The sequence below is a fragment of the Miniopterus schreibersii genome (assembly GCF_964146895.1).
Source record: "Miniopterus schreibersii genome assembly, chromosome: 1".
NCBI lineage: Eukaryota > Metazoa > Chordata > Mammalia > Chiroptera > Miniopteridae > Miniopterus > Miniopterus schreibersii.
Window position 1 is genome coordinate 181,012,630 of NC_138101.1, and position 18,938 is coordinate 181,031,567.

The window sequence follows — 18,938 nt, forward strand, 5'->3', positions numbered from 1 at the left end:
ATCATTATTACACTTAAGAAATTTAAGGATACAGTATGGTTAACTAATATGCATAGTTCTTTTTCTTTTTTTAAATTTAGTTTTCCCAATAATTTCCAAAATAGCTGTTTTTGTTTTTGATCTATGATTGTACATTGCATTTGATTGTCACACCTTGTTAGACTGTTTGTTTAATAAAGAACAGTTCTCTGCCCTTTTTATTTTCCAGTTTGCTTGTTTTTTGTCTTTTATGACATTGATGTTTTTGAAAAGTTGTTTTTTTACAGAATATCTCTCCCAGTTTGAATTTGAGTGTTTGCTCATAGTTATATTTAGAGTAACCATTTTTTGCAATGATACTTCATGTCTAATGTATTGTTCTCAGTGCTGCATAGCAAAAGGCACATGATATCTCTTGGTCCTATTTTTGGTGACGTTTAGTTACTCATTGGTTGAGGTGGTCAGATCTCTCCATTGTGAGGGTACCTTTTCTCCCTTTGTCATTAATAAGTAATCTCTGGGTTAATATTTGGACTCTGTGAGTTCTTTTTCCCAGCAACCTTTAAAACAAAATGATTGATTTTTTTTTTTTAAGGTTTTATTCTGAGCCACACCAGCCAGGGTGGGAAGACATTTTTAAAAATATCATTGAGATATAATTTATATATCAAAAAACTTACCCTTTTATAATGTATAATTCAGTGGTTTTTAGTACATTCAGAATGTGGCACAAACACCACTACTAATTCCAGAGCATTTTCATCACCCTAAGTAGAAACCCTGTAACCATTAACAGTTACTTCCCATTCTCTGCTTTCCTCACCCTCTGGCAACTATTATTGTATTTTATGTCTCTATGGATTTGCCTATTCTGGGCATTTTATATAACAGAATCATAAATATGTGACCTTTTTGTTTTCTTTCAGTTAGCATAATGTTTTCAAGGTACATCTATATTATAGTTTGTATTGGTATTTCAGTCCCTTTTATGACCTGATAATGTTCCATTTAATGGCTGTACCACATTTTCTTTACTCATTCATCAGTTGATTTACAGTTGGGTTGTTTCCACTTTTTGTTTATTAGGAATAATGGTACTAAGAATATTTGTGTACAAATTTTTGTGTGGACATATGTATATTTTTTCAGTTTGAAACATCCGTTTTAAAAACCTCTTTCTGATTTATATGTGCAACGAAATGTTTTGTTTTTAAGCTTGATTTGGATTCCTAAATTTTATCTCTTCCTTTCACTTTCACATTTAAGCTTTCCCTTAAATGTCTGGTGATCCATGATTGTCTTCATATTTAAGAGTTTGGGATTAAAAAGGCTTTTGTATACTGGTTTTGTAAAATGTTTGGCAAATCATGTAGAGCAATCTACCTCGTAACCAGTGGTTTTAAATATTAATATGTGGAGGTCTTTTTCTTTGAGGCTGGTTGGTTTCTTTAGAAAACTTTCAGTTTCACGCATGGTGAGTATATGATTGGCTGCCTGTGTGGGTTGGGGTTGAAGGACTGAGTTCAAGCATTTCTTATACTTCCACTTTCTTTCCTTGTTACCCACTCTGTATCTCATCCAGATCTTCCTTCATATCTGGTGCTTCATAGCCTAAGGTTGTTGTATTCACTTTCTTCAGACTAACTCTTAGGCTCTTGGGGGGTGGAGAATAAGGTAGTTACTTGAGAAGAACTTTGACTTTGATTATGCCATATTCATATTGTCAGGCAAGCTTTTATTCAGCTTCATGCTTCAACCCCATTCTCCACTGTACCTTATTATTATTTTTTTTTTATTGATGATAGAGCAACATTGATTTTTTTGTTCTACTTATTTATGTATTCATTGGTTGTTTCTTTTATGTGCCCTGACTGGAGATGGAACCTGCAACCTTAGCATATTGGGAGGATGCTCTAACCAACTGACTTACCTAGCCAGGGCCCCCCCCCCCCCCAAACCCCGCCTTTTTTTTTAACTTCTAGATCTATGTGGCTTTGTAAAATCACTTTAGCCTTTCTTTTTCACCAGTATCTGCCTCTGTAGACACTTGGAGTTACAGCTTTCTTTGCTCTATTGAATGAGTTACCATCCATCCATTATGTTTTTTCAAAATTTTGTTGAGTTTTGCTGCTGTTTCTCATGTTAGACTTTAACGGTTTTTACCTTTTATATTCTCTGATTATCACTTTAGTGGTTTCTCTGAAGGGAGATGTGAAAAATTTATTCGTATTCAGCTTTGACAGGCAAACTTCAGATACTTTCCACAAATAACTTTTTTTAACCTTCTAGTTTTTTAATAATTAGAAATAATATTTTAAAACTTTGAAAGGAAACAAGTTGTAATGAAGTCCCACCCTTCACACAACCTGCCCCTTAACATTTTGGAATATTTCTGATCACTTTATGAAAATTTGTTTTTTGTGGGTTTTTTTGCATAATTAAAATCGTACTGTATATCTGCAGTTTCATGTCACATGTTTTGCACTCCATATAAAGCATTTTCCCATGTCATTAAAAATCTTTTGTAATATATACATGTGTTTTAAAACATAATCTTTATGGATTTACTTGAATTTACTATAGTTTTAACTATTATAATGGGCATTTTGCTTTTTTATGCATATATTTTATAGGATAAATAATGCTATGAAATTTCTGATTTATTAAAATGCAATTTTTTGCAAATCAGAATTTATGTATATTTTTTGAAATAATTTGTTATATATTTCATATGATAGATTTGTGGGAGTTGAGAGAATTTAAGAAACTTAGTTGCTAATACGATCTTTTTCTTTTTTTTTGCTTTTTTTTTTCCCTAATGGGAATATAATTGTGCTCTTATTTGTAATATAAGTTAGTTAACTTTAAGTGGTAACAACATTTTTTTCCCCCTCTTTAAGAAATGTGGCTTGGTTTTAAGCTGGAAGAGAGTACAAGGTGCATCTGGAAAACTTCAAGGTAGGATACTTTATTTATTTATTGAGATCATTAAACTATTTATTTATTATTTATTTATTTATTGTTTTAGAGAGAGGAAGGTGGAGAGAGAGAGAACCATTGATTTGTTGTTTCATTTATTGATGCATTCATTATTTGCTTCTTGTATATATGCCAACTAGAGATAGAACCCGTAACCTTGATGTAGCTGGTCGACATTCTGACTAACTGAGCTACCCAGCCAGGACTGAGATTATTTTAACCTGTGGGTAAATCACTTTTAGCATATTTTACTCATTTACCATGGGGAGTATTCTGTTACCATTGTTTATCTTCCTTATTGGAATAGGATTAAAGGCAGTTGGGAAGATGTTGCTGAGAGTTGAGATTAGAAAGTGGAAAAGCATAACAGGAATCAGGTAGGAAAGAAAAAAAATAATTCAGACTGACTGGTTTCTTAGAAGATTACTTTACAAAGCCCTCTTTGTCCCAGAGCAGGAGTGTAAGATCACGATGGGACAGTTAGGACTTATGAAGAAAGTAGCAGAAAAGATGATGAGATGACCTTGTAGTCTTGAAAGCATACTGTTCTTTTCATGCTTGGTAGAAATACCTGCTTGATATTCTTTAAACACTTTTTATTATGGAAAAAAAATCATATATAAAATTAGACTAGTAAGATCAACTCCCATTTACTCATCTAACTTGAACATTGACCAACTTATGGCCAGTTGTGCTTAACCCTACCCATTTCTTCTTTATTTTTAAGCTGACTTATGCACCAGATTATTTTGTCTGTAAATATTTTAGTATGTGTCTCTAAAAGGTAAGGACTTCAAAAAGTTTTAAAATACTGTTGTAAGTCCTAAAATAATTAACTATTCTTAATGTCATTAAGTCAGTATTGAGAGATCCAACATTGAGGCAATATCCTCCAGTCAGTGTTGAGATACCCAGTTGCCTCAAATGTTAATATTTTTATAGTTTGATTTGGGATCTATATAATAAGGTGCACACATTGCTATTGTTTGGCTTTTAAAAAAAAATATATATCTTTATTGATTTCAGAGAGAGGAAGAGAGAGGTAAGAGACATTAGTGATGAATCATTGATTGGCTGCCTCCTGCACAACCCCCACTGGGGGGGTTGCTGGATCTAGCCAGCAACCTGGGCATGTTCCCTGACCTGGAATCGAACTGTGACCTCCTGGTTCATACATTGACTTTCAACCACTGAGCCATGCCAGCTGTGCTGGATGATTTTAAAGTCTCTTACTATTTTAACTATCTCTTTTTTTTTTTGCAAGTATTTGTGAAGAAACCGGGTCATTTCCCTAATAATGTTTCTTTCTTTAAAAATCCGTAGCCCAGGACATGCTTAGAGAGAGGAAGGGGGCGGGGGGAGGGGGAGGAGCGAAAGAAAAAAACATCGATGTCAGAAACATTGATCGGTTGCCTTCCTTGTGTACGAGCCCTGACCTGCAACCCAAGTATATGACCTGACTGGTGTATGTCCTCACTGGGAATCAAACTGGCTACCTTTCAGTGCATAAGTCGATGCTCAACCAACTGAGCCACTCCAGCCGGGCTGCTCAGTAGTATTTATTTAGTGTGGATTTGCTGGTTGCAGCTCCAGTAGAATAATGTGCTGTGCATCTCTGTCCTCTATTTTATGTAAACTGGTTGGTAATTGTATCTTGAGACTTGATCATATTTGAGTTTGTGTTATTTTTGTTGATGCTTTTATTTGTAAGAATTCTATAAAAGTAGTGTTTTTCCATAAGGAGGTATGTTAGGCTATATATATTTTTTATGGTAGCAGCGGTTGGTTGTCAGTGCCTAAGTTGATTCATTCATTGGAGGTTGCAAATATAATAGTCTATTTTGAAGATTTTTATCATTCCTTCATTGAAGAACAAATGTTCTTCACTTATTTGTAGAGTACTTCTATAAGGATAAATTTCCCCTTCCATCTACTATTTGGTTACTTAGAGGTATACTTTTTATTAAAAAAAACAAAATAGGATAAATGCTTTGGTTCTTCATTTCATTTTTCAAAAGAATGAGCTTGTGCCTTCACCATCCTCTAGTAGTGATTTTTTTTTTTTTAAGAACTATTTTGAACTTACAGATTAAAGCATATTCAATTTATTATTATATGTAATATGGATTAATTGCCGTTATTGCTGGTGAAGCTTAACGTGTCATAAGTTAGTTGCCTCTGCAAGTTGGATTTCCAGTGGTTTTGACACAAGGCTGCCTTTGAGAGTGTCTTTGTTATCTGGCGTTTCCAGCTCAATCTAGTAGTTTTTCTGACCCAGACTTGGGATCAGCCATTTCTCTGCAGAGCTCTGGTTCCTTTTAGCGGGAAACTGCTTTCAAAATCACAACCTAGGATTAGGTGTGCTCATTGTAAGAGTGGTTTGGTCTTTGCTCGTAGTCGTTCCATTACACGATAATTCACATTCAGGACTAAAAGGTTTTCATTTAACCTTTTCTGTCATATATCTGTATTTCACTTTTCCCACACTGAGAATCTTGAGTTTCAGGGACACCTGGGATGATAGACTATTAAATAATTACTGGCTTGCTTCACTTCACTTTTCACATACAATAATTTCAGACTAATAATACCAACACTACCATCAAAAAATATGATTATTGAAATTTTCTTTTATATTGACAGATCTTTTTGTCCTTAGGATATGCCCCACTAAAAATATACGGTCAATTTACTGTTTTAAATTCACTCAGAATAGTTTCTGTGTGGTTATGCCATTAACTGTATACATATTTGGATTCATTTGTTTAATTTTACTTTCAATTTTTAGGTTACTCTTTTGAAAATTAATTTTTAATGTCTCTGATTTAAAGGCATGGTAATAATAGACTAGTTATTAAAATGAAGCAGAAAAATTAAGTGAGTAGGGTAAGAGATTGTTACTTTTATAGTTTTTTATGTGTTTTTTAAATTTATCTTTATTGTTGAATACTTTTATAGTCTTAACTTCTCAGAAGAGTACTGTATATATGTTGAAACAGCCTGTTCTCACTTATTTGTAGCTGTTAGGAAGTCTGGATGGAATGAATTCATGATATAATTAACAAACAAAATCATGAAATTTGCTGATTTTGCTAACTATTTTATCAGCACTTCTTTTTTTTTTAATCCTCACTTGAGGACATTTTTTCCATTGCTTTTCAGAGGGAGAGGAGGGAGTGGGGGAGAGGGAGAGAGAAACATTGATGTGAGAGAGACACATCGATTGGCTGCCTCCCACACGGGCCCCAACTGGGAATAGGGGCTCGAGCATGCAACCAAGGTACGTGCCCTTGGCTAGAATTGAACCCGGAACCCTTCAGTCACTGAGTTGATGGCCTAACCACTGAGCCAAACTGGCCAGGGCTTCTAATCACTGCTTCTAATAAGTAGCAGTCAATTTTCCCTGATTAGAATTTTTCTTCCATTCTCTTGTTTTTGTCTTCTCTTTCTTCTTTGGGTTGAGGATGTAAAAGTGAAACCCTTTTCAAAGGTAATTAAAAGAAAGGGAGGAGTGACAACATGAGTAATCCTTGTGTTGTATTACGACATTTGGTCTCTTAATGATTTTAATTTTCCATAAATATTCTTCATCTTTCATTATTATAGTGATATTTTACTAATTCTTCACATCTATTGCTAGCCTTTGGATTCTGTGAGTATAAGGAGCCTGAATCTACCCTCCGTGCACTCAGGTTATTACATGACCTGCAGATTGGAGAGAAGAAGCTACTTGTTAAAGTTGATGCAAAGACAAAGGCACAACTGGATGAATGGAAAGCAAAGAAGAAAGCTTCTAATGGGGTATGTTTTCTGTAGTGTTATCTTCTCTGGGCCAGATGTGCTCTTTCAGTGTAAACACTTATTATGAGTGACTCTAATATGGGGCTTTACAAGACCATCATGTGTATGCCTAACATGCAGGAAGGTGTTTTATAGTTTATAGTTGTTTTAAATCTTTTATCTACCCATTGTGGGTGGATGACTGTTGGTTTGCTTGTTCCAGGTTGGGATGAAGGTAGTAAGGGAGGCTGGACAAGGTTAACTTGCCAGAGAAAACATTGGTACAGACTATTCCAAACAGAGCTAATTCATTAAGGCAGCTTTGTAAGTACAAAATATATTTCACCCTACACAATTTTTATTGTTTGCCCTCTCTTTTAGAACTACACAGGTTCTAAAATATTGAAAATAAATCTTATTTTTCTCAGGTGGCTATAGAAAGCTAAGCTAAAGTAAGGGAATTTTTATATAATGTATTGTATGCATTATTATTACTTCCTCTCAACGAAGCAGAAAATTGCTAAAGTCTGAGTATATATTTCTTTGTTATCCCTTCCTAGTTTCTGTTGGCACCATAAGCTGAATGGATCCAAAATAGATTTTTTATTATCTTTCTGCCTCTACAAAAACAAAACAGCCTTTTGCCCTCTTCAAGGTTTTATTGTCATTCAGAATAGAAATAGCTTTCGTGTATAGTTTTTTCTAAAAAACTCATAAGTTAAAGCAAACTATAAAAAATAAATTAAGCACTACCCATAATCCCATCACCATTGGTTACCACTGTAGACCTTTCTGTCTGTAGTTCTTCCAGACTTCTATGTGGATGAATATATGTTTGATTGGAATATGTGTATTTTTCTTTCATAAATACAGGATTGAATTCTAAGTATTGTTTTGTAATTAGCTTTTTTCCTCTTTCCTTGGACTTATTATAATGTTTTAACTTATTTCCTCGCATTTAGTTTTCTTTCATCTGACTATTACAGTACTGCTTATATTTCTAAAACATAACTATTATGCCAACACCCTGCTCATGCGTCCTTAATGGTTTTGAATTTTTTACATATTTTTTTTACTCCAGTTGACCTTTCTAGTATCCCCCATCAATCTCCTTCCATTCAGTCAGGTATCCATACAAAGGTCATTTGTGCTTTGCTGACATCTCATGCCCTTGTTGCCCACCCACCCTTCCTGTTGAAATTTTATCCAGTGTAATTAAAATGTTGATTCATCAGCCCTAACCCTTGATTCCTCTCGGGCAGAATTAAATTTTCTCTTCCCATATCAAGCAGATTTTTACTGTTGTTAATGTCAGTCTTCTTTGTAGTATATATTTTTTATCTCTTTGTCTCTCATAGCTTCTTATATTCAGTTTTATTTTCTTATCCTCCTTCCATTCTCCGATTACAAGATAGAAAGGGCAGTAAGTTCACAGAGTGTGTCCCTTAATCTTGTACCTCCACAGAACCTAGGATGATGTCCATAGCAAAAACGAAATTAATAACAGTTGTAGTTATATTCCTCTCCTGATAATCTTACTGTTCTTACCTAGCTTTATAAGGAAATAATAAAATTTCTCTGGAGTGTAAATTGTATCTCAGATCAGCAGTGTTACCTGTCACATCACTAAAATATTTAAAAAATTTTTTTTGAGAGGAAGGGGCTGGAGGAGAGAAACTGATGAGAGAAACATTGATAGGTTGCCTCCTGTACATGCCTCGACCAGGAATCCAACCTGCAATTTGGGCATGTGCCCTGACTGGGAATATACCAGTGACCTTTTGGTGCACTGACAGTGACGCTCAACCAACTGAGCCACACCGGCCAGGGCCAATCTTTTTAATTTTTTTTATTTTTAGAGAGAGGAAGGAGGAGAGACAGAGAAACATCAATTTGTATTTCCACTTATTTATGCATGCATTGGTTGATTCTTTTTTTGGTGGGAGGTGTTAATCATGGTGTCTTTTCATATGTTGTTGGATTTGGGTTGCTAATTTTGCTTTTTTTTAAAAAATTGATTTCAGAGAGAGGAAGGGAGAGGGAGAGAGATAGAAACATCGATGATAAGAGGGAACCATCAATCAGCTGCCTCCCGCATGCCCCCCACCAAGGATCAAACCCACAACCTAGGCATGTGCCCTGACCGGGAATGAACCGTGACCACCTCTTTCTTGGGCTGACACTCACCTTCTGAGCCACAGCAGCCAGAGGCTAATATTTGGTTTTTAAAAAGTATCTCTAGAGGATATATTCACACATTATATGTCAGTTAACTTTAGTACACTTTTTTTTTTTTAATAAAGAGTATTCCATTTTCCCCCAATTTATTTTTTAATTGATTTTAGAGAGAGGGGAAGAGTGGTGGTGGGAAGCCATCAATTTGGTTTTTCATTTATTTATGCATTCATTGGTTAATTCTTGTATGTGCCCTCACCTGGGATTGAACCTGCAGCCTTGTCCTCTCAGGAGGTTGCTCTAACCAACTGAGCTACCCAGCCAGGGCCAGCCATATCACTAAAATCTTAAACAATTTGTATGCCACAAGTTTTCAGGTTTTCCTTGCTGTGATAACTGAATTCTTATTTAAAATAAAGCATGTCTTCAATATTTTTTTGTATAATTCCCTGGGGCTCATTGTTTTGCTGTATTTAACCATTAGCTTGTGAGGTAGTTTAATTTGTAGTATTTGCAGATAGTGTAGGCTGAACATGAAGTAAATCACTATGAGTAAGGAAACGCACAGTTTTGTGGCTTAATTTGTAAATCACCATTAGCCAGAGGAACCACAACTTAAATCTGTTTTTATCTCCAAGAGTGGAATTGAAGCCACCTCCAATAAAAACAATTATTTCAGATAAAATGAATTTTTTAAAAGTTAACAGACATGACTCCTGTGTACACTTGGCATGGTGCCCAGGTGCCTGAAGTCACAAGACAAAAATGGCATTTTTCTGGAATGTCAATTTGCTTCAACAATATTGATATTTAAAATGTCAAGCAAGTCTCAGATTTAAAACTGTTTTTTTGTTGTTTTTTTTTTTACGTAACTTAGGCAAGTATAACTGTATTGCGGAGTAGACTGCAGATTTGTCATGATTTTTCAAGATAAAATATGAGCCCAGCTGTTGTGGTTCAGTGGTTGAGCATCAACCTATGATCCAACAGAGGGCGGTTTGATTCCCCGTCAGGGCACATGGCCTTGTTGAGGGCTCCATCCCCAGCAGGGGGCATGCAGGAGGCAGCCAGTCAATGGCTCTCATCATTGATGTTTCTGTCTCCCTCCCCTCCTGCAAATCAGTAGACATAATAATAAAAAAAAAAAAAAGATAAAATATGAGAGGTTACTTGTTTTTTCTCATTTATTGATTTGTTGGAGAAATTTAGAAAACAGTGGCTTAAGGTAGATGATATGAGAATAAGACTTTGAGAAACTTGTTTGTCACTTTATTCAGGCAGTTTCCTGACTCCCAGGCAGAAAAGAAAACAGTTAGTTGACTAAAAAAGAAATACAAGCTTGTCTAGAAAGAGATTTTTTTCTGACCCACAGTTTTAAGAGGATTTATGTGCTCTAATGGCTTGATTAAAAAATTTTCATTTATCTTTTTCAGAATTTGTAGAAGCAACTTTTTGGCCTTTAGTCAAAATAGTTCATTTGAGGTGGCCATATTGATCTGTTCCATGACCTTTTGCCTTCTGGCTGTTCAGCAGTAAAGGCAGGGCTATCTGTTTGATTGTCATAGGTCGTGGTTGTTAGCATTCAAGAATGAATTCTGACAAGTGTAGGAAGTACAGATAATCTCTGAAAGGAGCCACTTACATTAAACTTTAGTTGATGTAAGAACATCTTCACATCTTTGCCTGTTAAGTAGTCTGGCTGAGTACATTTCCTCAAAAGAAAGAGCTCTGCATTTCCTTAGAAGTCAGTGCCAAAGAAGAAGCCTGGAAGAGCTGTTTTCCAACTCTACAACCAGTAGCTTTACTATTGAAGCTTTTAAATTTTTTTGAAAAGAGCCGAATAAAGGCCACATAAACATCTCAGGTACTTAATGGATCCCTGTGATCTTGTTGTACTGCTAAATCCTTCACCTTTTGCTGTTCAGTAGTAGTGAATGCGATTTCTGTTTCTGAAGTAGAAGAAATTGGAAATCAGGAAATTGTTCATGGTTGAGGACCCAGAGGGTAGAGCAAGTTGAAACCAAAAATAACTTTTTCTTCCATGATATATCTGCTTACTTTTGTTTTTCTTACATTAATAATCAATTAAGAGATATGGACTAATTAGCTTTCCACTGAAATACACATTTTCTCTATAGATCAAGGGGCAGTAGTCATTTGCAAGGTAGTATGAATTAGTTCATTCCAACTACTTAGGTAAGATCAGCTCTACTAATATTTAAATTTTGATTTAGGATGGTGGTGGTAGGGAATTTAGGGGCAATGAGTATTTTTAGATGAATAGGCCTTTGGATTTTTAACCCCACTTCTATCCTTATGCTTAGAATAGCATGGAGATGTAGAGGGTTCATGGAAAGGAGCTTAGAATGTAGGAGGAAAGCTAAAGGCAGATTGGATGCTCTCTCATAGAGTATAATTTCACAGGTGTTAACAGCTGAGGGTTGGGTTGAAAAAGCCGTGTATATCTCATTACCTACAGTTTCAACGATGTTTACTGGAGGGCAAATTCTTTAAAACCTGGGAAGAAGCAGAGTATCACTAAAGGGGTTTTAGTGAAAGCTGCTTGAAGACTTTATTGTGATACATTATTGACTTAAAGGAACACATTGCCACAATTATAGTTTACAATATTTTTGAAAAGTAATTTTAAGAATTTAATTACTATCCTTGGGTAAAGCATCTTGTCTTTTTCTAAGATGCCAAGTACATAGTTGGTTACAAGAAGATTGGATGAAGAAAGTCAGGTTTGAGAAAGACATTCTTTTAGGGTGCTTAGTTTTGTAATATCACATGACTTACATTGAAGTTATTTGTATCATAACCTTCTCTTATTCTTTATTGTTAAAATGCGTAAGGACAAGGCTATTTTCAATTTTGACTTTTTTGCCATCTAGCATAGTATCTTGCATGTAGGAGGCTCTGAATTTGTTGAGCAAATTCATTTAAGAAATACATGCTTGTTGAATAAGTATCTGTTGGAGACAGCTTTCAGAATGCTGGTGATTGAGTTAAGAGTGACTGCTAGGTTATATTAAGGAGCCACAAGGCATGAAACTCAACCTTGAATAGAGTTGCATGTGTTGTGACCGGAAGCCAGCATTTGTGCAGAAGAGCATGGTTCATATTCATATACATGACAATGTGCATAGTATATGTTTACCAAGTAAATTAGTAACTACTTTGGGGTATGCATGTATATAGTTTTAAATTGCAAAAGGTTTTTTTTTATATACATACCTCTTTATTATGTTGCTTGTAACCACCATTTTAAGTTTTAAGAGAAGAGGCATTGAGAGTAACTGGAAATTATTTAGGTCATTTTCTAAATTTTGTGGTTTGAACTGGATTAATTCCTTAACTAGGAGACTTAAAATAAAACCTAGAAACAAGAAGAATATTAGCACAGTAGAGGCCAGTAATTTTTTCTCACATCAACAGAAGTAACAATCTAGGCTTCTTTTACAAAATAATGAAGTCTTACAAATAGTTGCTTATTTGTGAGAAGCACTATAACATGAATTTTGTTTTTTTATTTTTTACATGTGCCAGTCATGAGGAGAAAGACTTGTGCAGTATTTAGAGTTGATTTTTTTCTTAGTGTATAAGTTTATGATTTTATAAGTGGTATTCCCACATTATAAAAATTGTAGAAAGCAGGGGAGAAAAAAGAAGCCATTGTTTCAGCCTTGACCTATCTGAGACTTGCATTTTATTGTATAAGACTGTCATAGCAAAATGTTTGCCTTACGGCAAGAGTAACAAAGGAGAAAGTAAACAAATGGGACTATATCAAAATAAAAGCTTCTGCATAGCAAAAGAAACCATCAACAAGATGAAAAGGAAGACCACTGTATGGGAGAACATATTTGCCAATGACATATCTGATAAAGGGTTAATATCCAAAGTATATAAGGAACTCATGCAACTTAACAAGAGGAAGACAAACAGCCCAATTAGAAAATGGGCAAAGGACCTAAATAGACATTTATCCAAAGAGATCATACAGGTAACCAAGAGACATGGAAAAATACTCACAGTCACTAATCATCAGAGAGATGCAAATTAAACGACAATGAGATATCACTTCACACCTATCAGAATGGCCACCATCAACAAATCAACAAGTGCTGGTGAGGATGTGGAGAAAAAAGAACCCTAGTACACTGGTAGGAATTCAGACTGGTGCAGCCACTATGGAAAACCATACGGAGTTTCCTCAAAAAATTAAATATGGAATTGCCATTTGACCCAGTGATCCCATGTCTGGAAATATATCCTCAGAAACCCAAAACACCAATCAGAAAGAACTTATATACCCCTATATTTATAGCAGCATAATTTACAATAGCTAAGATCTTGAAACAACCCAAGTGCCCATCAGTAGATGAGTGGATAAAAAAGCTGTGGGACATTTACACCATGGAATACTATGCAGCTATAAAAAGAAGGATCTCTTACCCTTATGGTCAGAATGGATGGAACTGGAGAGTATTATGCTGAGTGAAATATGACAGTCAGAGAAAGACAAGTATCGTGCTGTTTCACTCATGTGGAACATAATGAACAAAATAAACTAATGAACAACAAAATAAACTTATGACCAAAACAGATTCAGAAACATAGACGCATGGAACGAACTGAGGAATCTCAGAGGGAAGTCATGGGTGGGGGAATGGGTGGGGAGAGATTAATTAAAGAACTTATTTGCATAAATGCATAACCTGAGGACACAGACAATAGTATGGGGAAGGCCTTGGGGGTGGGACACATGCAGGGTAGAGGGGATCAATGAGGGAAAAAAGGGACATCTGTAATACTTTCAACAATAAAGATAAATATAAAAAACCTGTTTAGTGTTTTTCATTTCACCTACACGTGCTTTTTTTATTTTTATTTTTTATATCCTCACCCGAGGATAGATATATATATATATATTTAAATATGTCTTTATTGCCCAGCCGGGTGTGGCTCAGCGGTTAAGTGTCAACCTAGGATCCAGGCGATCAGGGTTCGATACCCTGCCCGGGTTGGGGGCTGCAGCCGATCAATGACTCTCTCATCATTGATGTTTCTGGCTCTCTCTCTCCTTCTTCTTTCCTCTCTCTGAAATCAATAAAGATATATTTAAAAATAAATAAATAAATAAAAATAAATATGTCTTTATTGATTTCAGAGAGAGGAAGGGGGAGGGAAAGAGATAGAAACATCAATGATGAGTCATTGATTGGCTGCCTCCTGCACACCCGCTACTGGGGATCCAGCCCGTAACCTGGGCATGTGCCCTGACTGAATTGAACCACGATCTCCTGGGTCATAGATTGAGGCTCAACCACTGAGCCATGCTGGCCAGCCTCCAGGATATTTTTTCCATTGCTTTTCAGAGAGTGGAAGGGGGTGGGGAGAGAAAAACATTGATGTGAGAGAGACACATTGATTGGTTGCTTCCCACTGGTGTCCCAACTGGGGCCAGGGATTGAGCCTGCGACCGAGGTATGTGCACTTGGCTGGAATTGAACCTGGGACCCTTCAGTCCGAGGGCCAGTGCTTTAACCACTGAGCCAAACCAGCTAGGGCTGCTTTTTTATTTTAAATAGTGGGTAGCATACTTGCTTGTTTCACATAATTAAATTTTTAACCGTTCAAGGAGTTAGTTGCTTAGGAAATATTCTTAGTTTGTGCAAGTATTGAACAAGACAGCCTGAAAAATTGGGAAAGGTTGGCAGATGTTTTGTGCAGTGTGCTAGTCTTGTGATTTAATCTTCCTGTAGCTGGGTAGGGGTTAAAATAATAGCTATCAAGGGATAAAAATGTATAATGTTAAGAGCAAAATCAGGTCTGCATGTAATATGACTACAGAGATGTTTTGAAGAAAACATGCTTGCTTGTTTTATGTGCTAAGTCTTAGAATGTTCTTCATTTTTTTGATTCATCCCGCCACTCCTGAATTTGCCTTGTTTTTTGTTCTGTTCTCAGACTGCCAGGCCAGAAACTGTCACTAATGATGATGAAGAAGCCTTAGATGAAGAAACTAAGAGAAGAGATCAGATGATCAAAGGGGCCATTGAAGTTTTAATACGTGAATACTCCAGCGAGCTCAATGCCCCTTCACAAGAATCTGACTCTCACCCCAGGAAGAAGAAGAAGGAAAAGAAGGAGGACGTATGTGTTACTAATTTCTGACAATAGTCATTCCAGCAGTTTATTTTTTATGGCGTCACTCTTGTGCTTTCAGTACATTTTAACTTATAAGGGGAAAAGAGAATAACTAGCATTAATTATAATGTACTGTTAAGCTTAATTTGACCATTTTACCAATTAACTTATTTCCCCCCCCCCCCAAAACATTTGGTTTCTGTGTTTAAAATGCACTGGCATAGAATCTTGTGCTTAGCTATGGATTCAGATTCAGTAAGGGAAAAAAACCTTGAGTGAATGAAGTGTAGGATATTAAGGGTTAAAGTAAAATGTTTTTGTTTTTGTTTGGCTATGAAGGGCTGGCCTTGTTTTTCCTAATTATCGTTCTGTCTCTGCTCCAAGGAGGATGCTGGTCTCATTCACTGAAGATTTTTACCCATTCTTTAATTTTTAGCTGTGTCTTCTTATAAACCATGTCGCATTCCCCTCCATGGACAGTAATGCTGTTCAAATTCTAACTGGAAGACTGTGAAAGAGCAGCACAAGATGACACACTCCTCCCCAGTGTATTATATTATCACCATTTGTCAGACCAAGCTAACTGAACAGTAGAGAGTCCAGGTTGAAAGAAAATGTTTCGTTTTCATACACTTATTTCTTTTGAATAAACTTAGAGAAATTATGGGGAGTAGTCTCTAAAAATATCAGAATTGTGTTATATGCATGGATTGCATACACCATGAAAAAGTACTATGAACATTGTGATATTTCATTGCCTTATTAGGCCAGTTTCAGTTTTCTTTTTTAATGTGTTTTTATTGATTTTTAGAGAGAGAGGAACTGAAAGGAGAGAGAGAAACATCACATCAACCATCTGCCTCCTGCATGCCCCCCACTGGGGATCGAGCCCTCAACCCGGGCATGTGCCCTGACTGGGAATCTAACTAGTGACCTCTTGGTGCATGGGACAATGCTCAGTCCACTGAGCCACACTAGCCGGGCAGCTTCAATTTTCTTTGGCCAAATATATTTTTATTACTTGGCTCATTCTTCCTCATGTGATCATAAATACCTGCCTGGTGAAGTGCCTGTATTTGGGAATGGTAATTGTAGACTTAGTTAGGAACAGGGTAATTGAGGGTAATGGCGAAGGAGAAAATAACTTGACATATATGTTGGATATGGGTTGGGAAGAGAGGATCAAAGAAATCCTGCTCTGTGTCAGGAATTATGAGCACATTTTCTTGGTATGACTTTTTCCTATCAAGGAAAAAGCCCTGATAGTATTAGACCACCCTTATTCCATTGCTTAGGGGAGTTGGAGGGGGAGGAGGTGATGGGAGAGGTTATAGTGAGTGAGTGAAATATTTTTTCTTATTAAGTTATTTGAAATCAGGAAAATGTCAGAGAAATCTTGCATTGCTTACAGTATAAACATACAGAGCATTGTCTTGCAGAGTAATATAGACTCTTGTGTGTGTGTTTTTTTAAAAAAGTCTTTGTGGATTTTTTTCGCAGATTTTCCGCAGATTTCCAGTGGCACCTCTGATCCCTTATCCACTCATCACGAAGGTTTGTTTACATTGTAGGCTTTGACAATAACTGTGTTTACTAATTGCCAGATTTGTGATTCTTGTCTATCTGATTTTTCACTACTTAATTTAGATTGTTAGATTTGTTACTATAGAAGTTCCTTTTATTTACTCCTATCTTTTGTAAGACCTGTATGGTATATCTAACCTTTTTATTAGATTGATCTTTATGCATTCCCTCCTGTCCCCATTGTCTTTTAGGAAGATATAAATGCTATAGAAATGGAAGAAGACAAAAGAGACCTGATATCCCGAGAGATCAGCAAATTCAGAGACACACATAAGGTAGTATTCTTGCTTTTTCGCTTGATACCAATCTAGACTTTTTACAGAATCCAAAGCAAACAGACAAAAAAAAAAATCAACCTTACATTAGAATATAAATTTAAATGCTTTTTATAGGTTTAATATTTAGATAGAAACAAACAGAAGACCAATACCATATTAAAGTGGACCGTGACATATTGTACTTAGTGTTTTTCAGTTACTGACTACTCTGCAGTCATCTCACTTTAATATGAATGAAAGCTAATTTTATTTTTAGATTTCAACATAAACATCAGGTCAGATTTAAACTAGATTCAAGGGGGCAGGATAACATACACTGTAGTGTATTTCTGGGGGCAGTTATTTAACTTAGGAAAACCTTTTCTTTAGAGTTGAGGTTAAAATTTAAGATTTTTATTTGTATAGATTTAAGTTGAGAGGGGGAGATTTTAAAAAGTAGGTCAGTGGTTACCAGACTTACCAAATTTTAGATGCATGGAAGAACTGTAAATGCCCATAAAGCTAATCTATTCATTGACCCCCACCATTATGATAGAGATCATATGGTGACTAATGCAAGATGAAACACTCAGCTTGGAAAGTAACAAGGAATAGGATGTAAGTATGAGCTTCTGTTTTTTATTATATTTATGGATGCCCCCTCAGAAAAATATGCAAAGGGGTAACTGGCTTGGAAATGGGTATTTTGTGTGTAGTAAATCCCATTCACGAGTTTTGCCTATTGAAAGCTTCTCTCAATGACAGTGCACCTGTGAATGTTCGCTGATGTTGAAGTTGATGCTTTTATGGACAGTGAAATGCAAACACTGCATGATATGTATTTTGATGTTAGAGATAATAAGATTTTACTGGTTCTTCCTCAAAGTGGGTGACCTTTAATTCAGTGAAATGTGTTTTTTTCTTTTATTTAATCTTATTTTTTCTTACTGTTTTTAAAATTTGAAGTTGACATTTAATACTATTTAATCAATGCTACTGAACGCTTATTATCCAGGCCCAGCCTTAGCTTACTTACACAGTGCTTTTTCAGGAATTAAATGTGAATAAAAGCACAAGTACAGTTCTCCCAAATTGATTTTTAGAGTTAAAAGGGTGGTCTGTGGGAAGGCATTTTAGAGGAATACTTTGGTTAGGTTTAACACTCAAATTCAGGGTCTGTGTAAGCTTTTGAAAATAGTATATAGTTGTGTGTGTGGTTTACCCCCTTTTTGTTGTTATTGGTTAAACCCTGTCATGTCATTGGTAAAGTTGACAAAATCGTGTTTTTAAAAAATGAATTCAAGATATTTGCTTCAGAGTTTGAGAAGCTGTCAGGCATTGGACTGCCTTAGACTTATTTCACTGCAGGGTGGGTGGGGGAATGTTTTGAATTTCTAAAATGTTCTTTCACAAAAAGTCAAAATAAAAAACTGTTGTTATTGGGTGGTATGGTTAAAGGAAATGTTTAAAACTTGAGTAACAAAAAAAATGAGCTCAGTGAACCTTTGCATGTTTTGGTATGAGTTTATTAAATAACCACAGACTGTCAGGGTATCAGCGTGGCAGGGGGCGTCCATTTACAGCACGGACGAGTCTGAAGAGAGAATAAGGTAAGATTTATGATTTTTTTCTATTCTTTCCTCTTCATTATTTCATTACTTTCTTACATCACTTTAGACTCCATTTCCTCTTTCTTCAGTCTTTGTCTTAAAATACATATATGTGTGTGTGTGTATCTATTTACTGCATATATAACCTTTTTAGAAATAGTTAGTGTGGACCAGATTCACTCACTTTTTCATTTACTTAGAACAAAACCTTGAAACGAGTTCCGAAACAAATTATTATTTACATAAGTGAAACTATACACCTAAGAAATAAGTAGTGCAGTGAATAAACAAGAGTAAAAAAAAATTGAGGAATTCTACAAAAGAAATTATTGGAACAGCTAAAATAATCTGTAAGTATTTATCTCAGGAATAAACAAATTTCTTTATAAGTGTATGACACTGAGGTAAGTTTTATGTAGTC

The 18,938-nt window shown here is 35.6% G+C and overlaps 1 protein-coding gene across 2 annotated transcripts in view; it reads left to right on the forward strand.

The window, feature by feature from the left end:
• RBM25 (RNA binding motif protein 25) overlaps positions 1-18,938 on the forward strand; it is a 50,589-nt gene that overhangs the window by 17,508 nt on the left and 14,143 nt on the right. For both annotated transcript variants that reach the window (XM_081143215.1, XM_081143214.1), the window contains 5 exons: positions 2,880-2,937; positions 6,599-6,759; positions 14,887-15,072; positions 16,567-16,620; positions 16,842-16,925. In XM_081143215.1, coding sequence (XP_080999341.1) covers positions 2,880-2,937; positions 6,599-6,759; positions 14,887-15,072; positions 16,567-16,620; positions 16,842-16,925 — 543 coding nt within the window. The remainder of the gene's footprint in view (positions 1-2,879; positions 2,938-6,598; positions 6,760-14,886; positions 15,073-16,566; positions 16,621-16,841; positions 16,926-18,938) is intronic.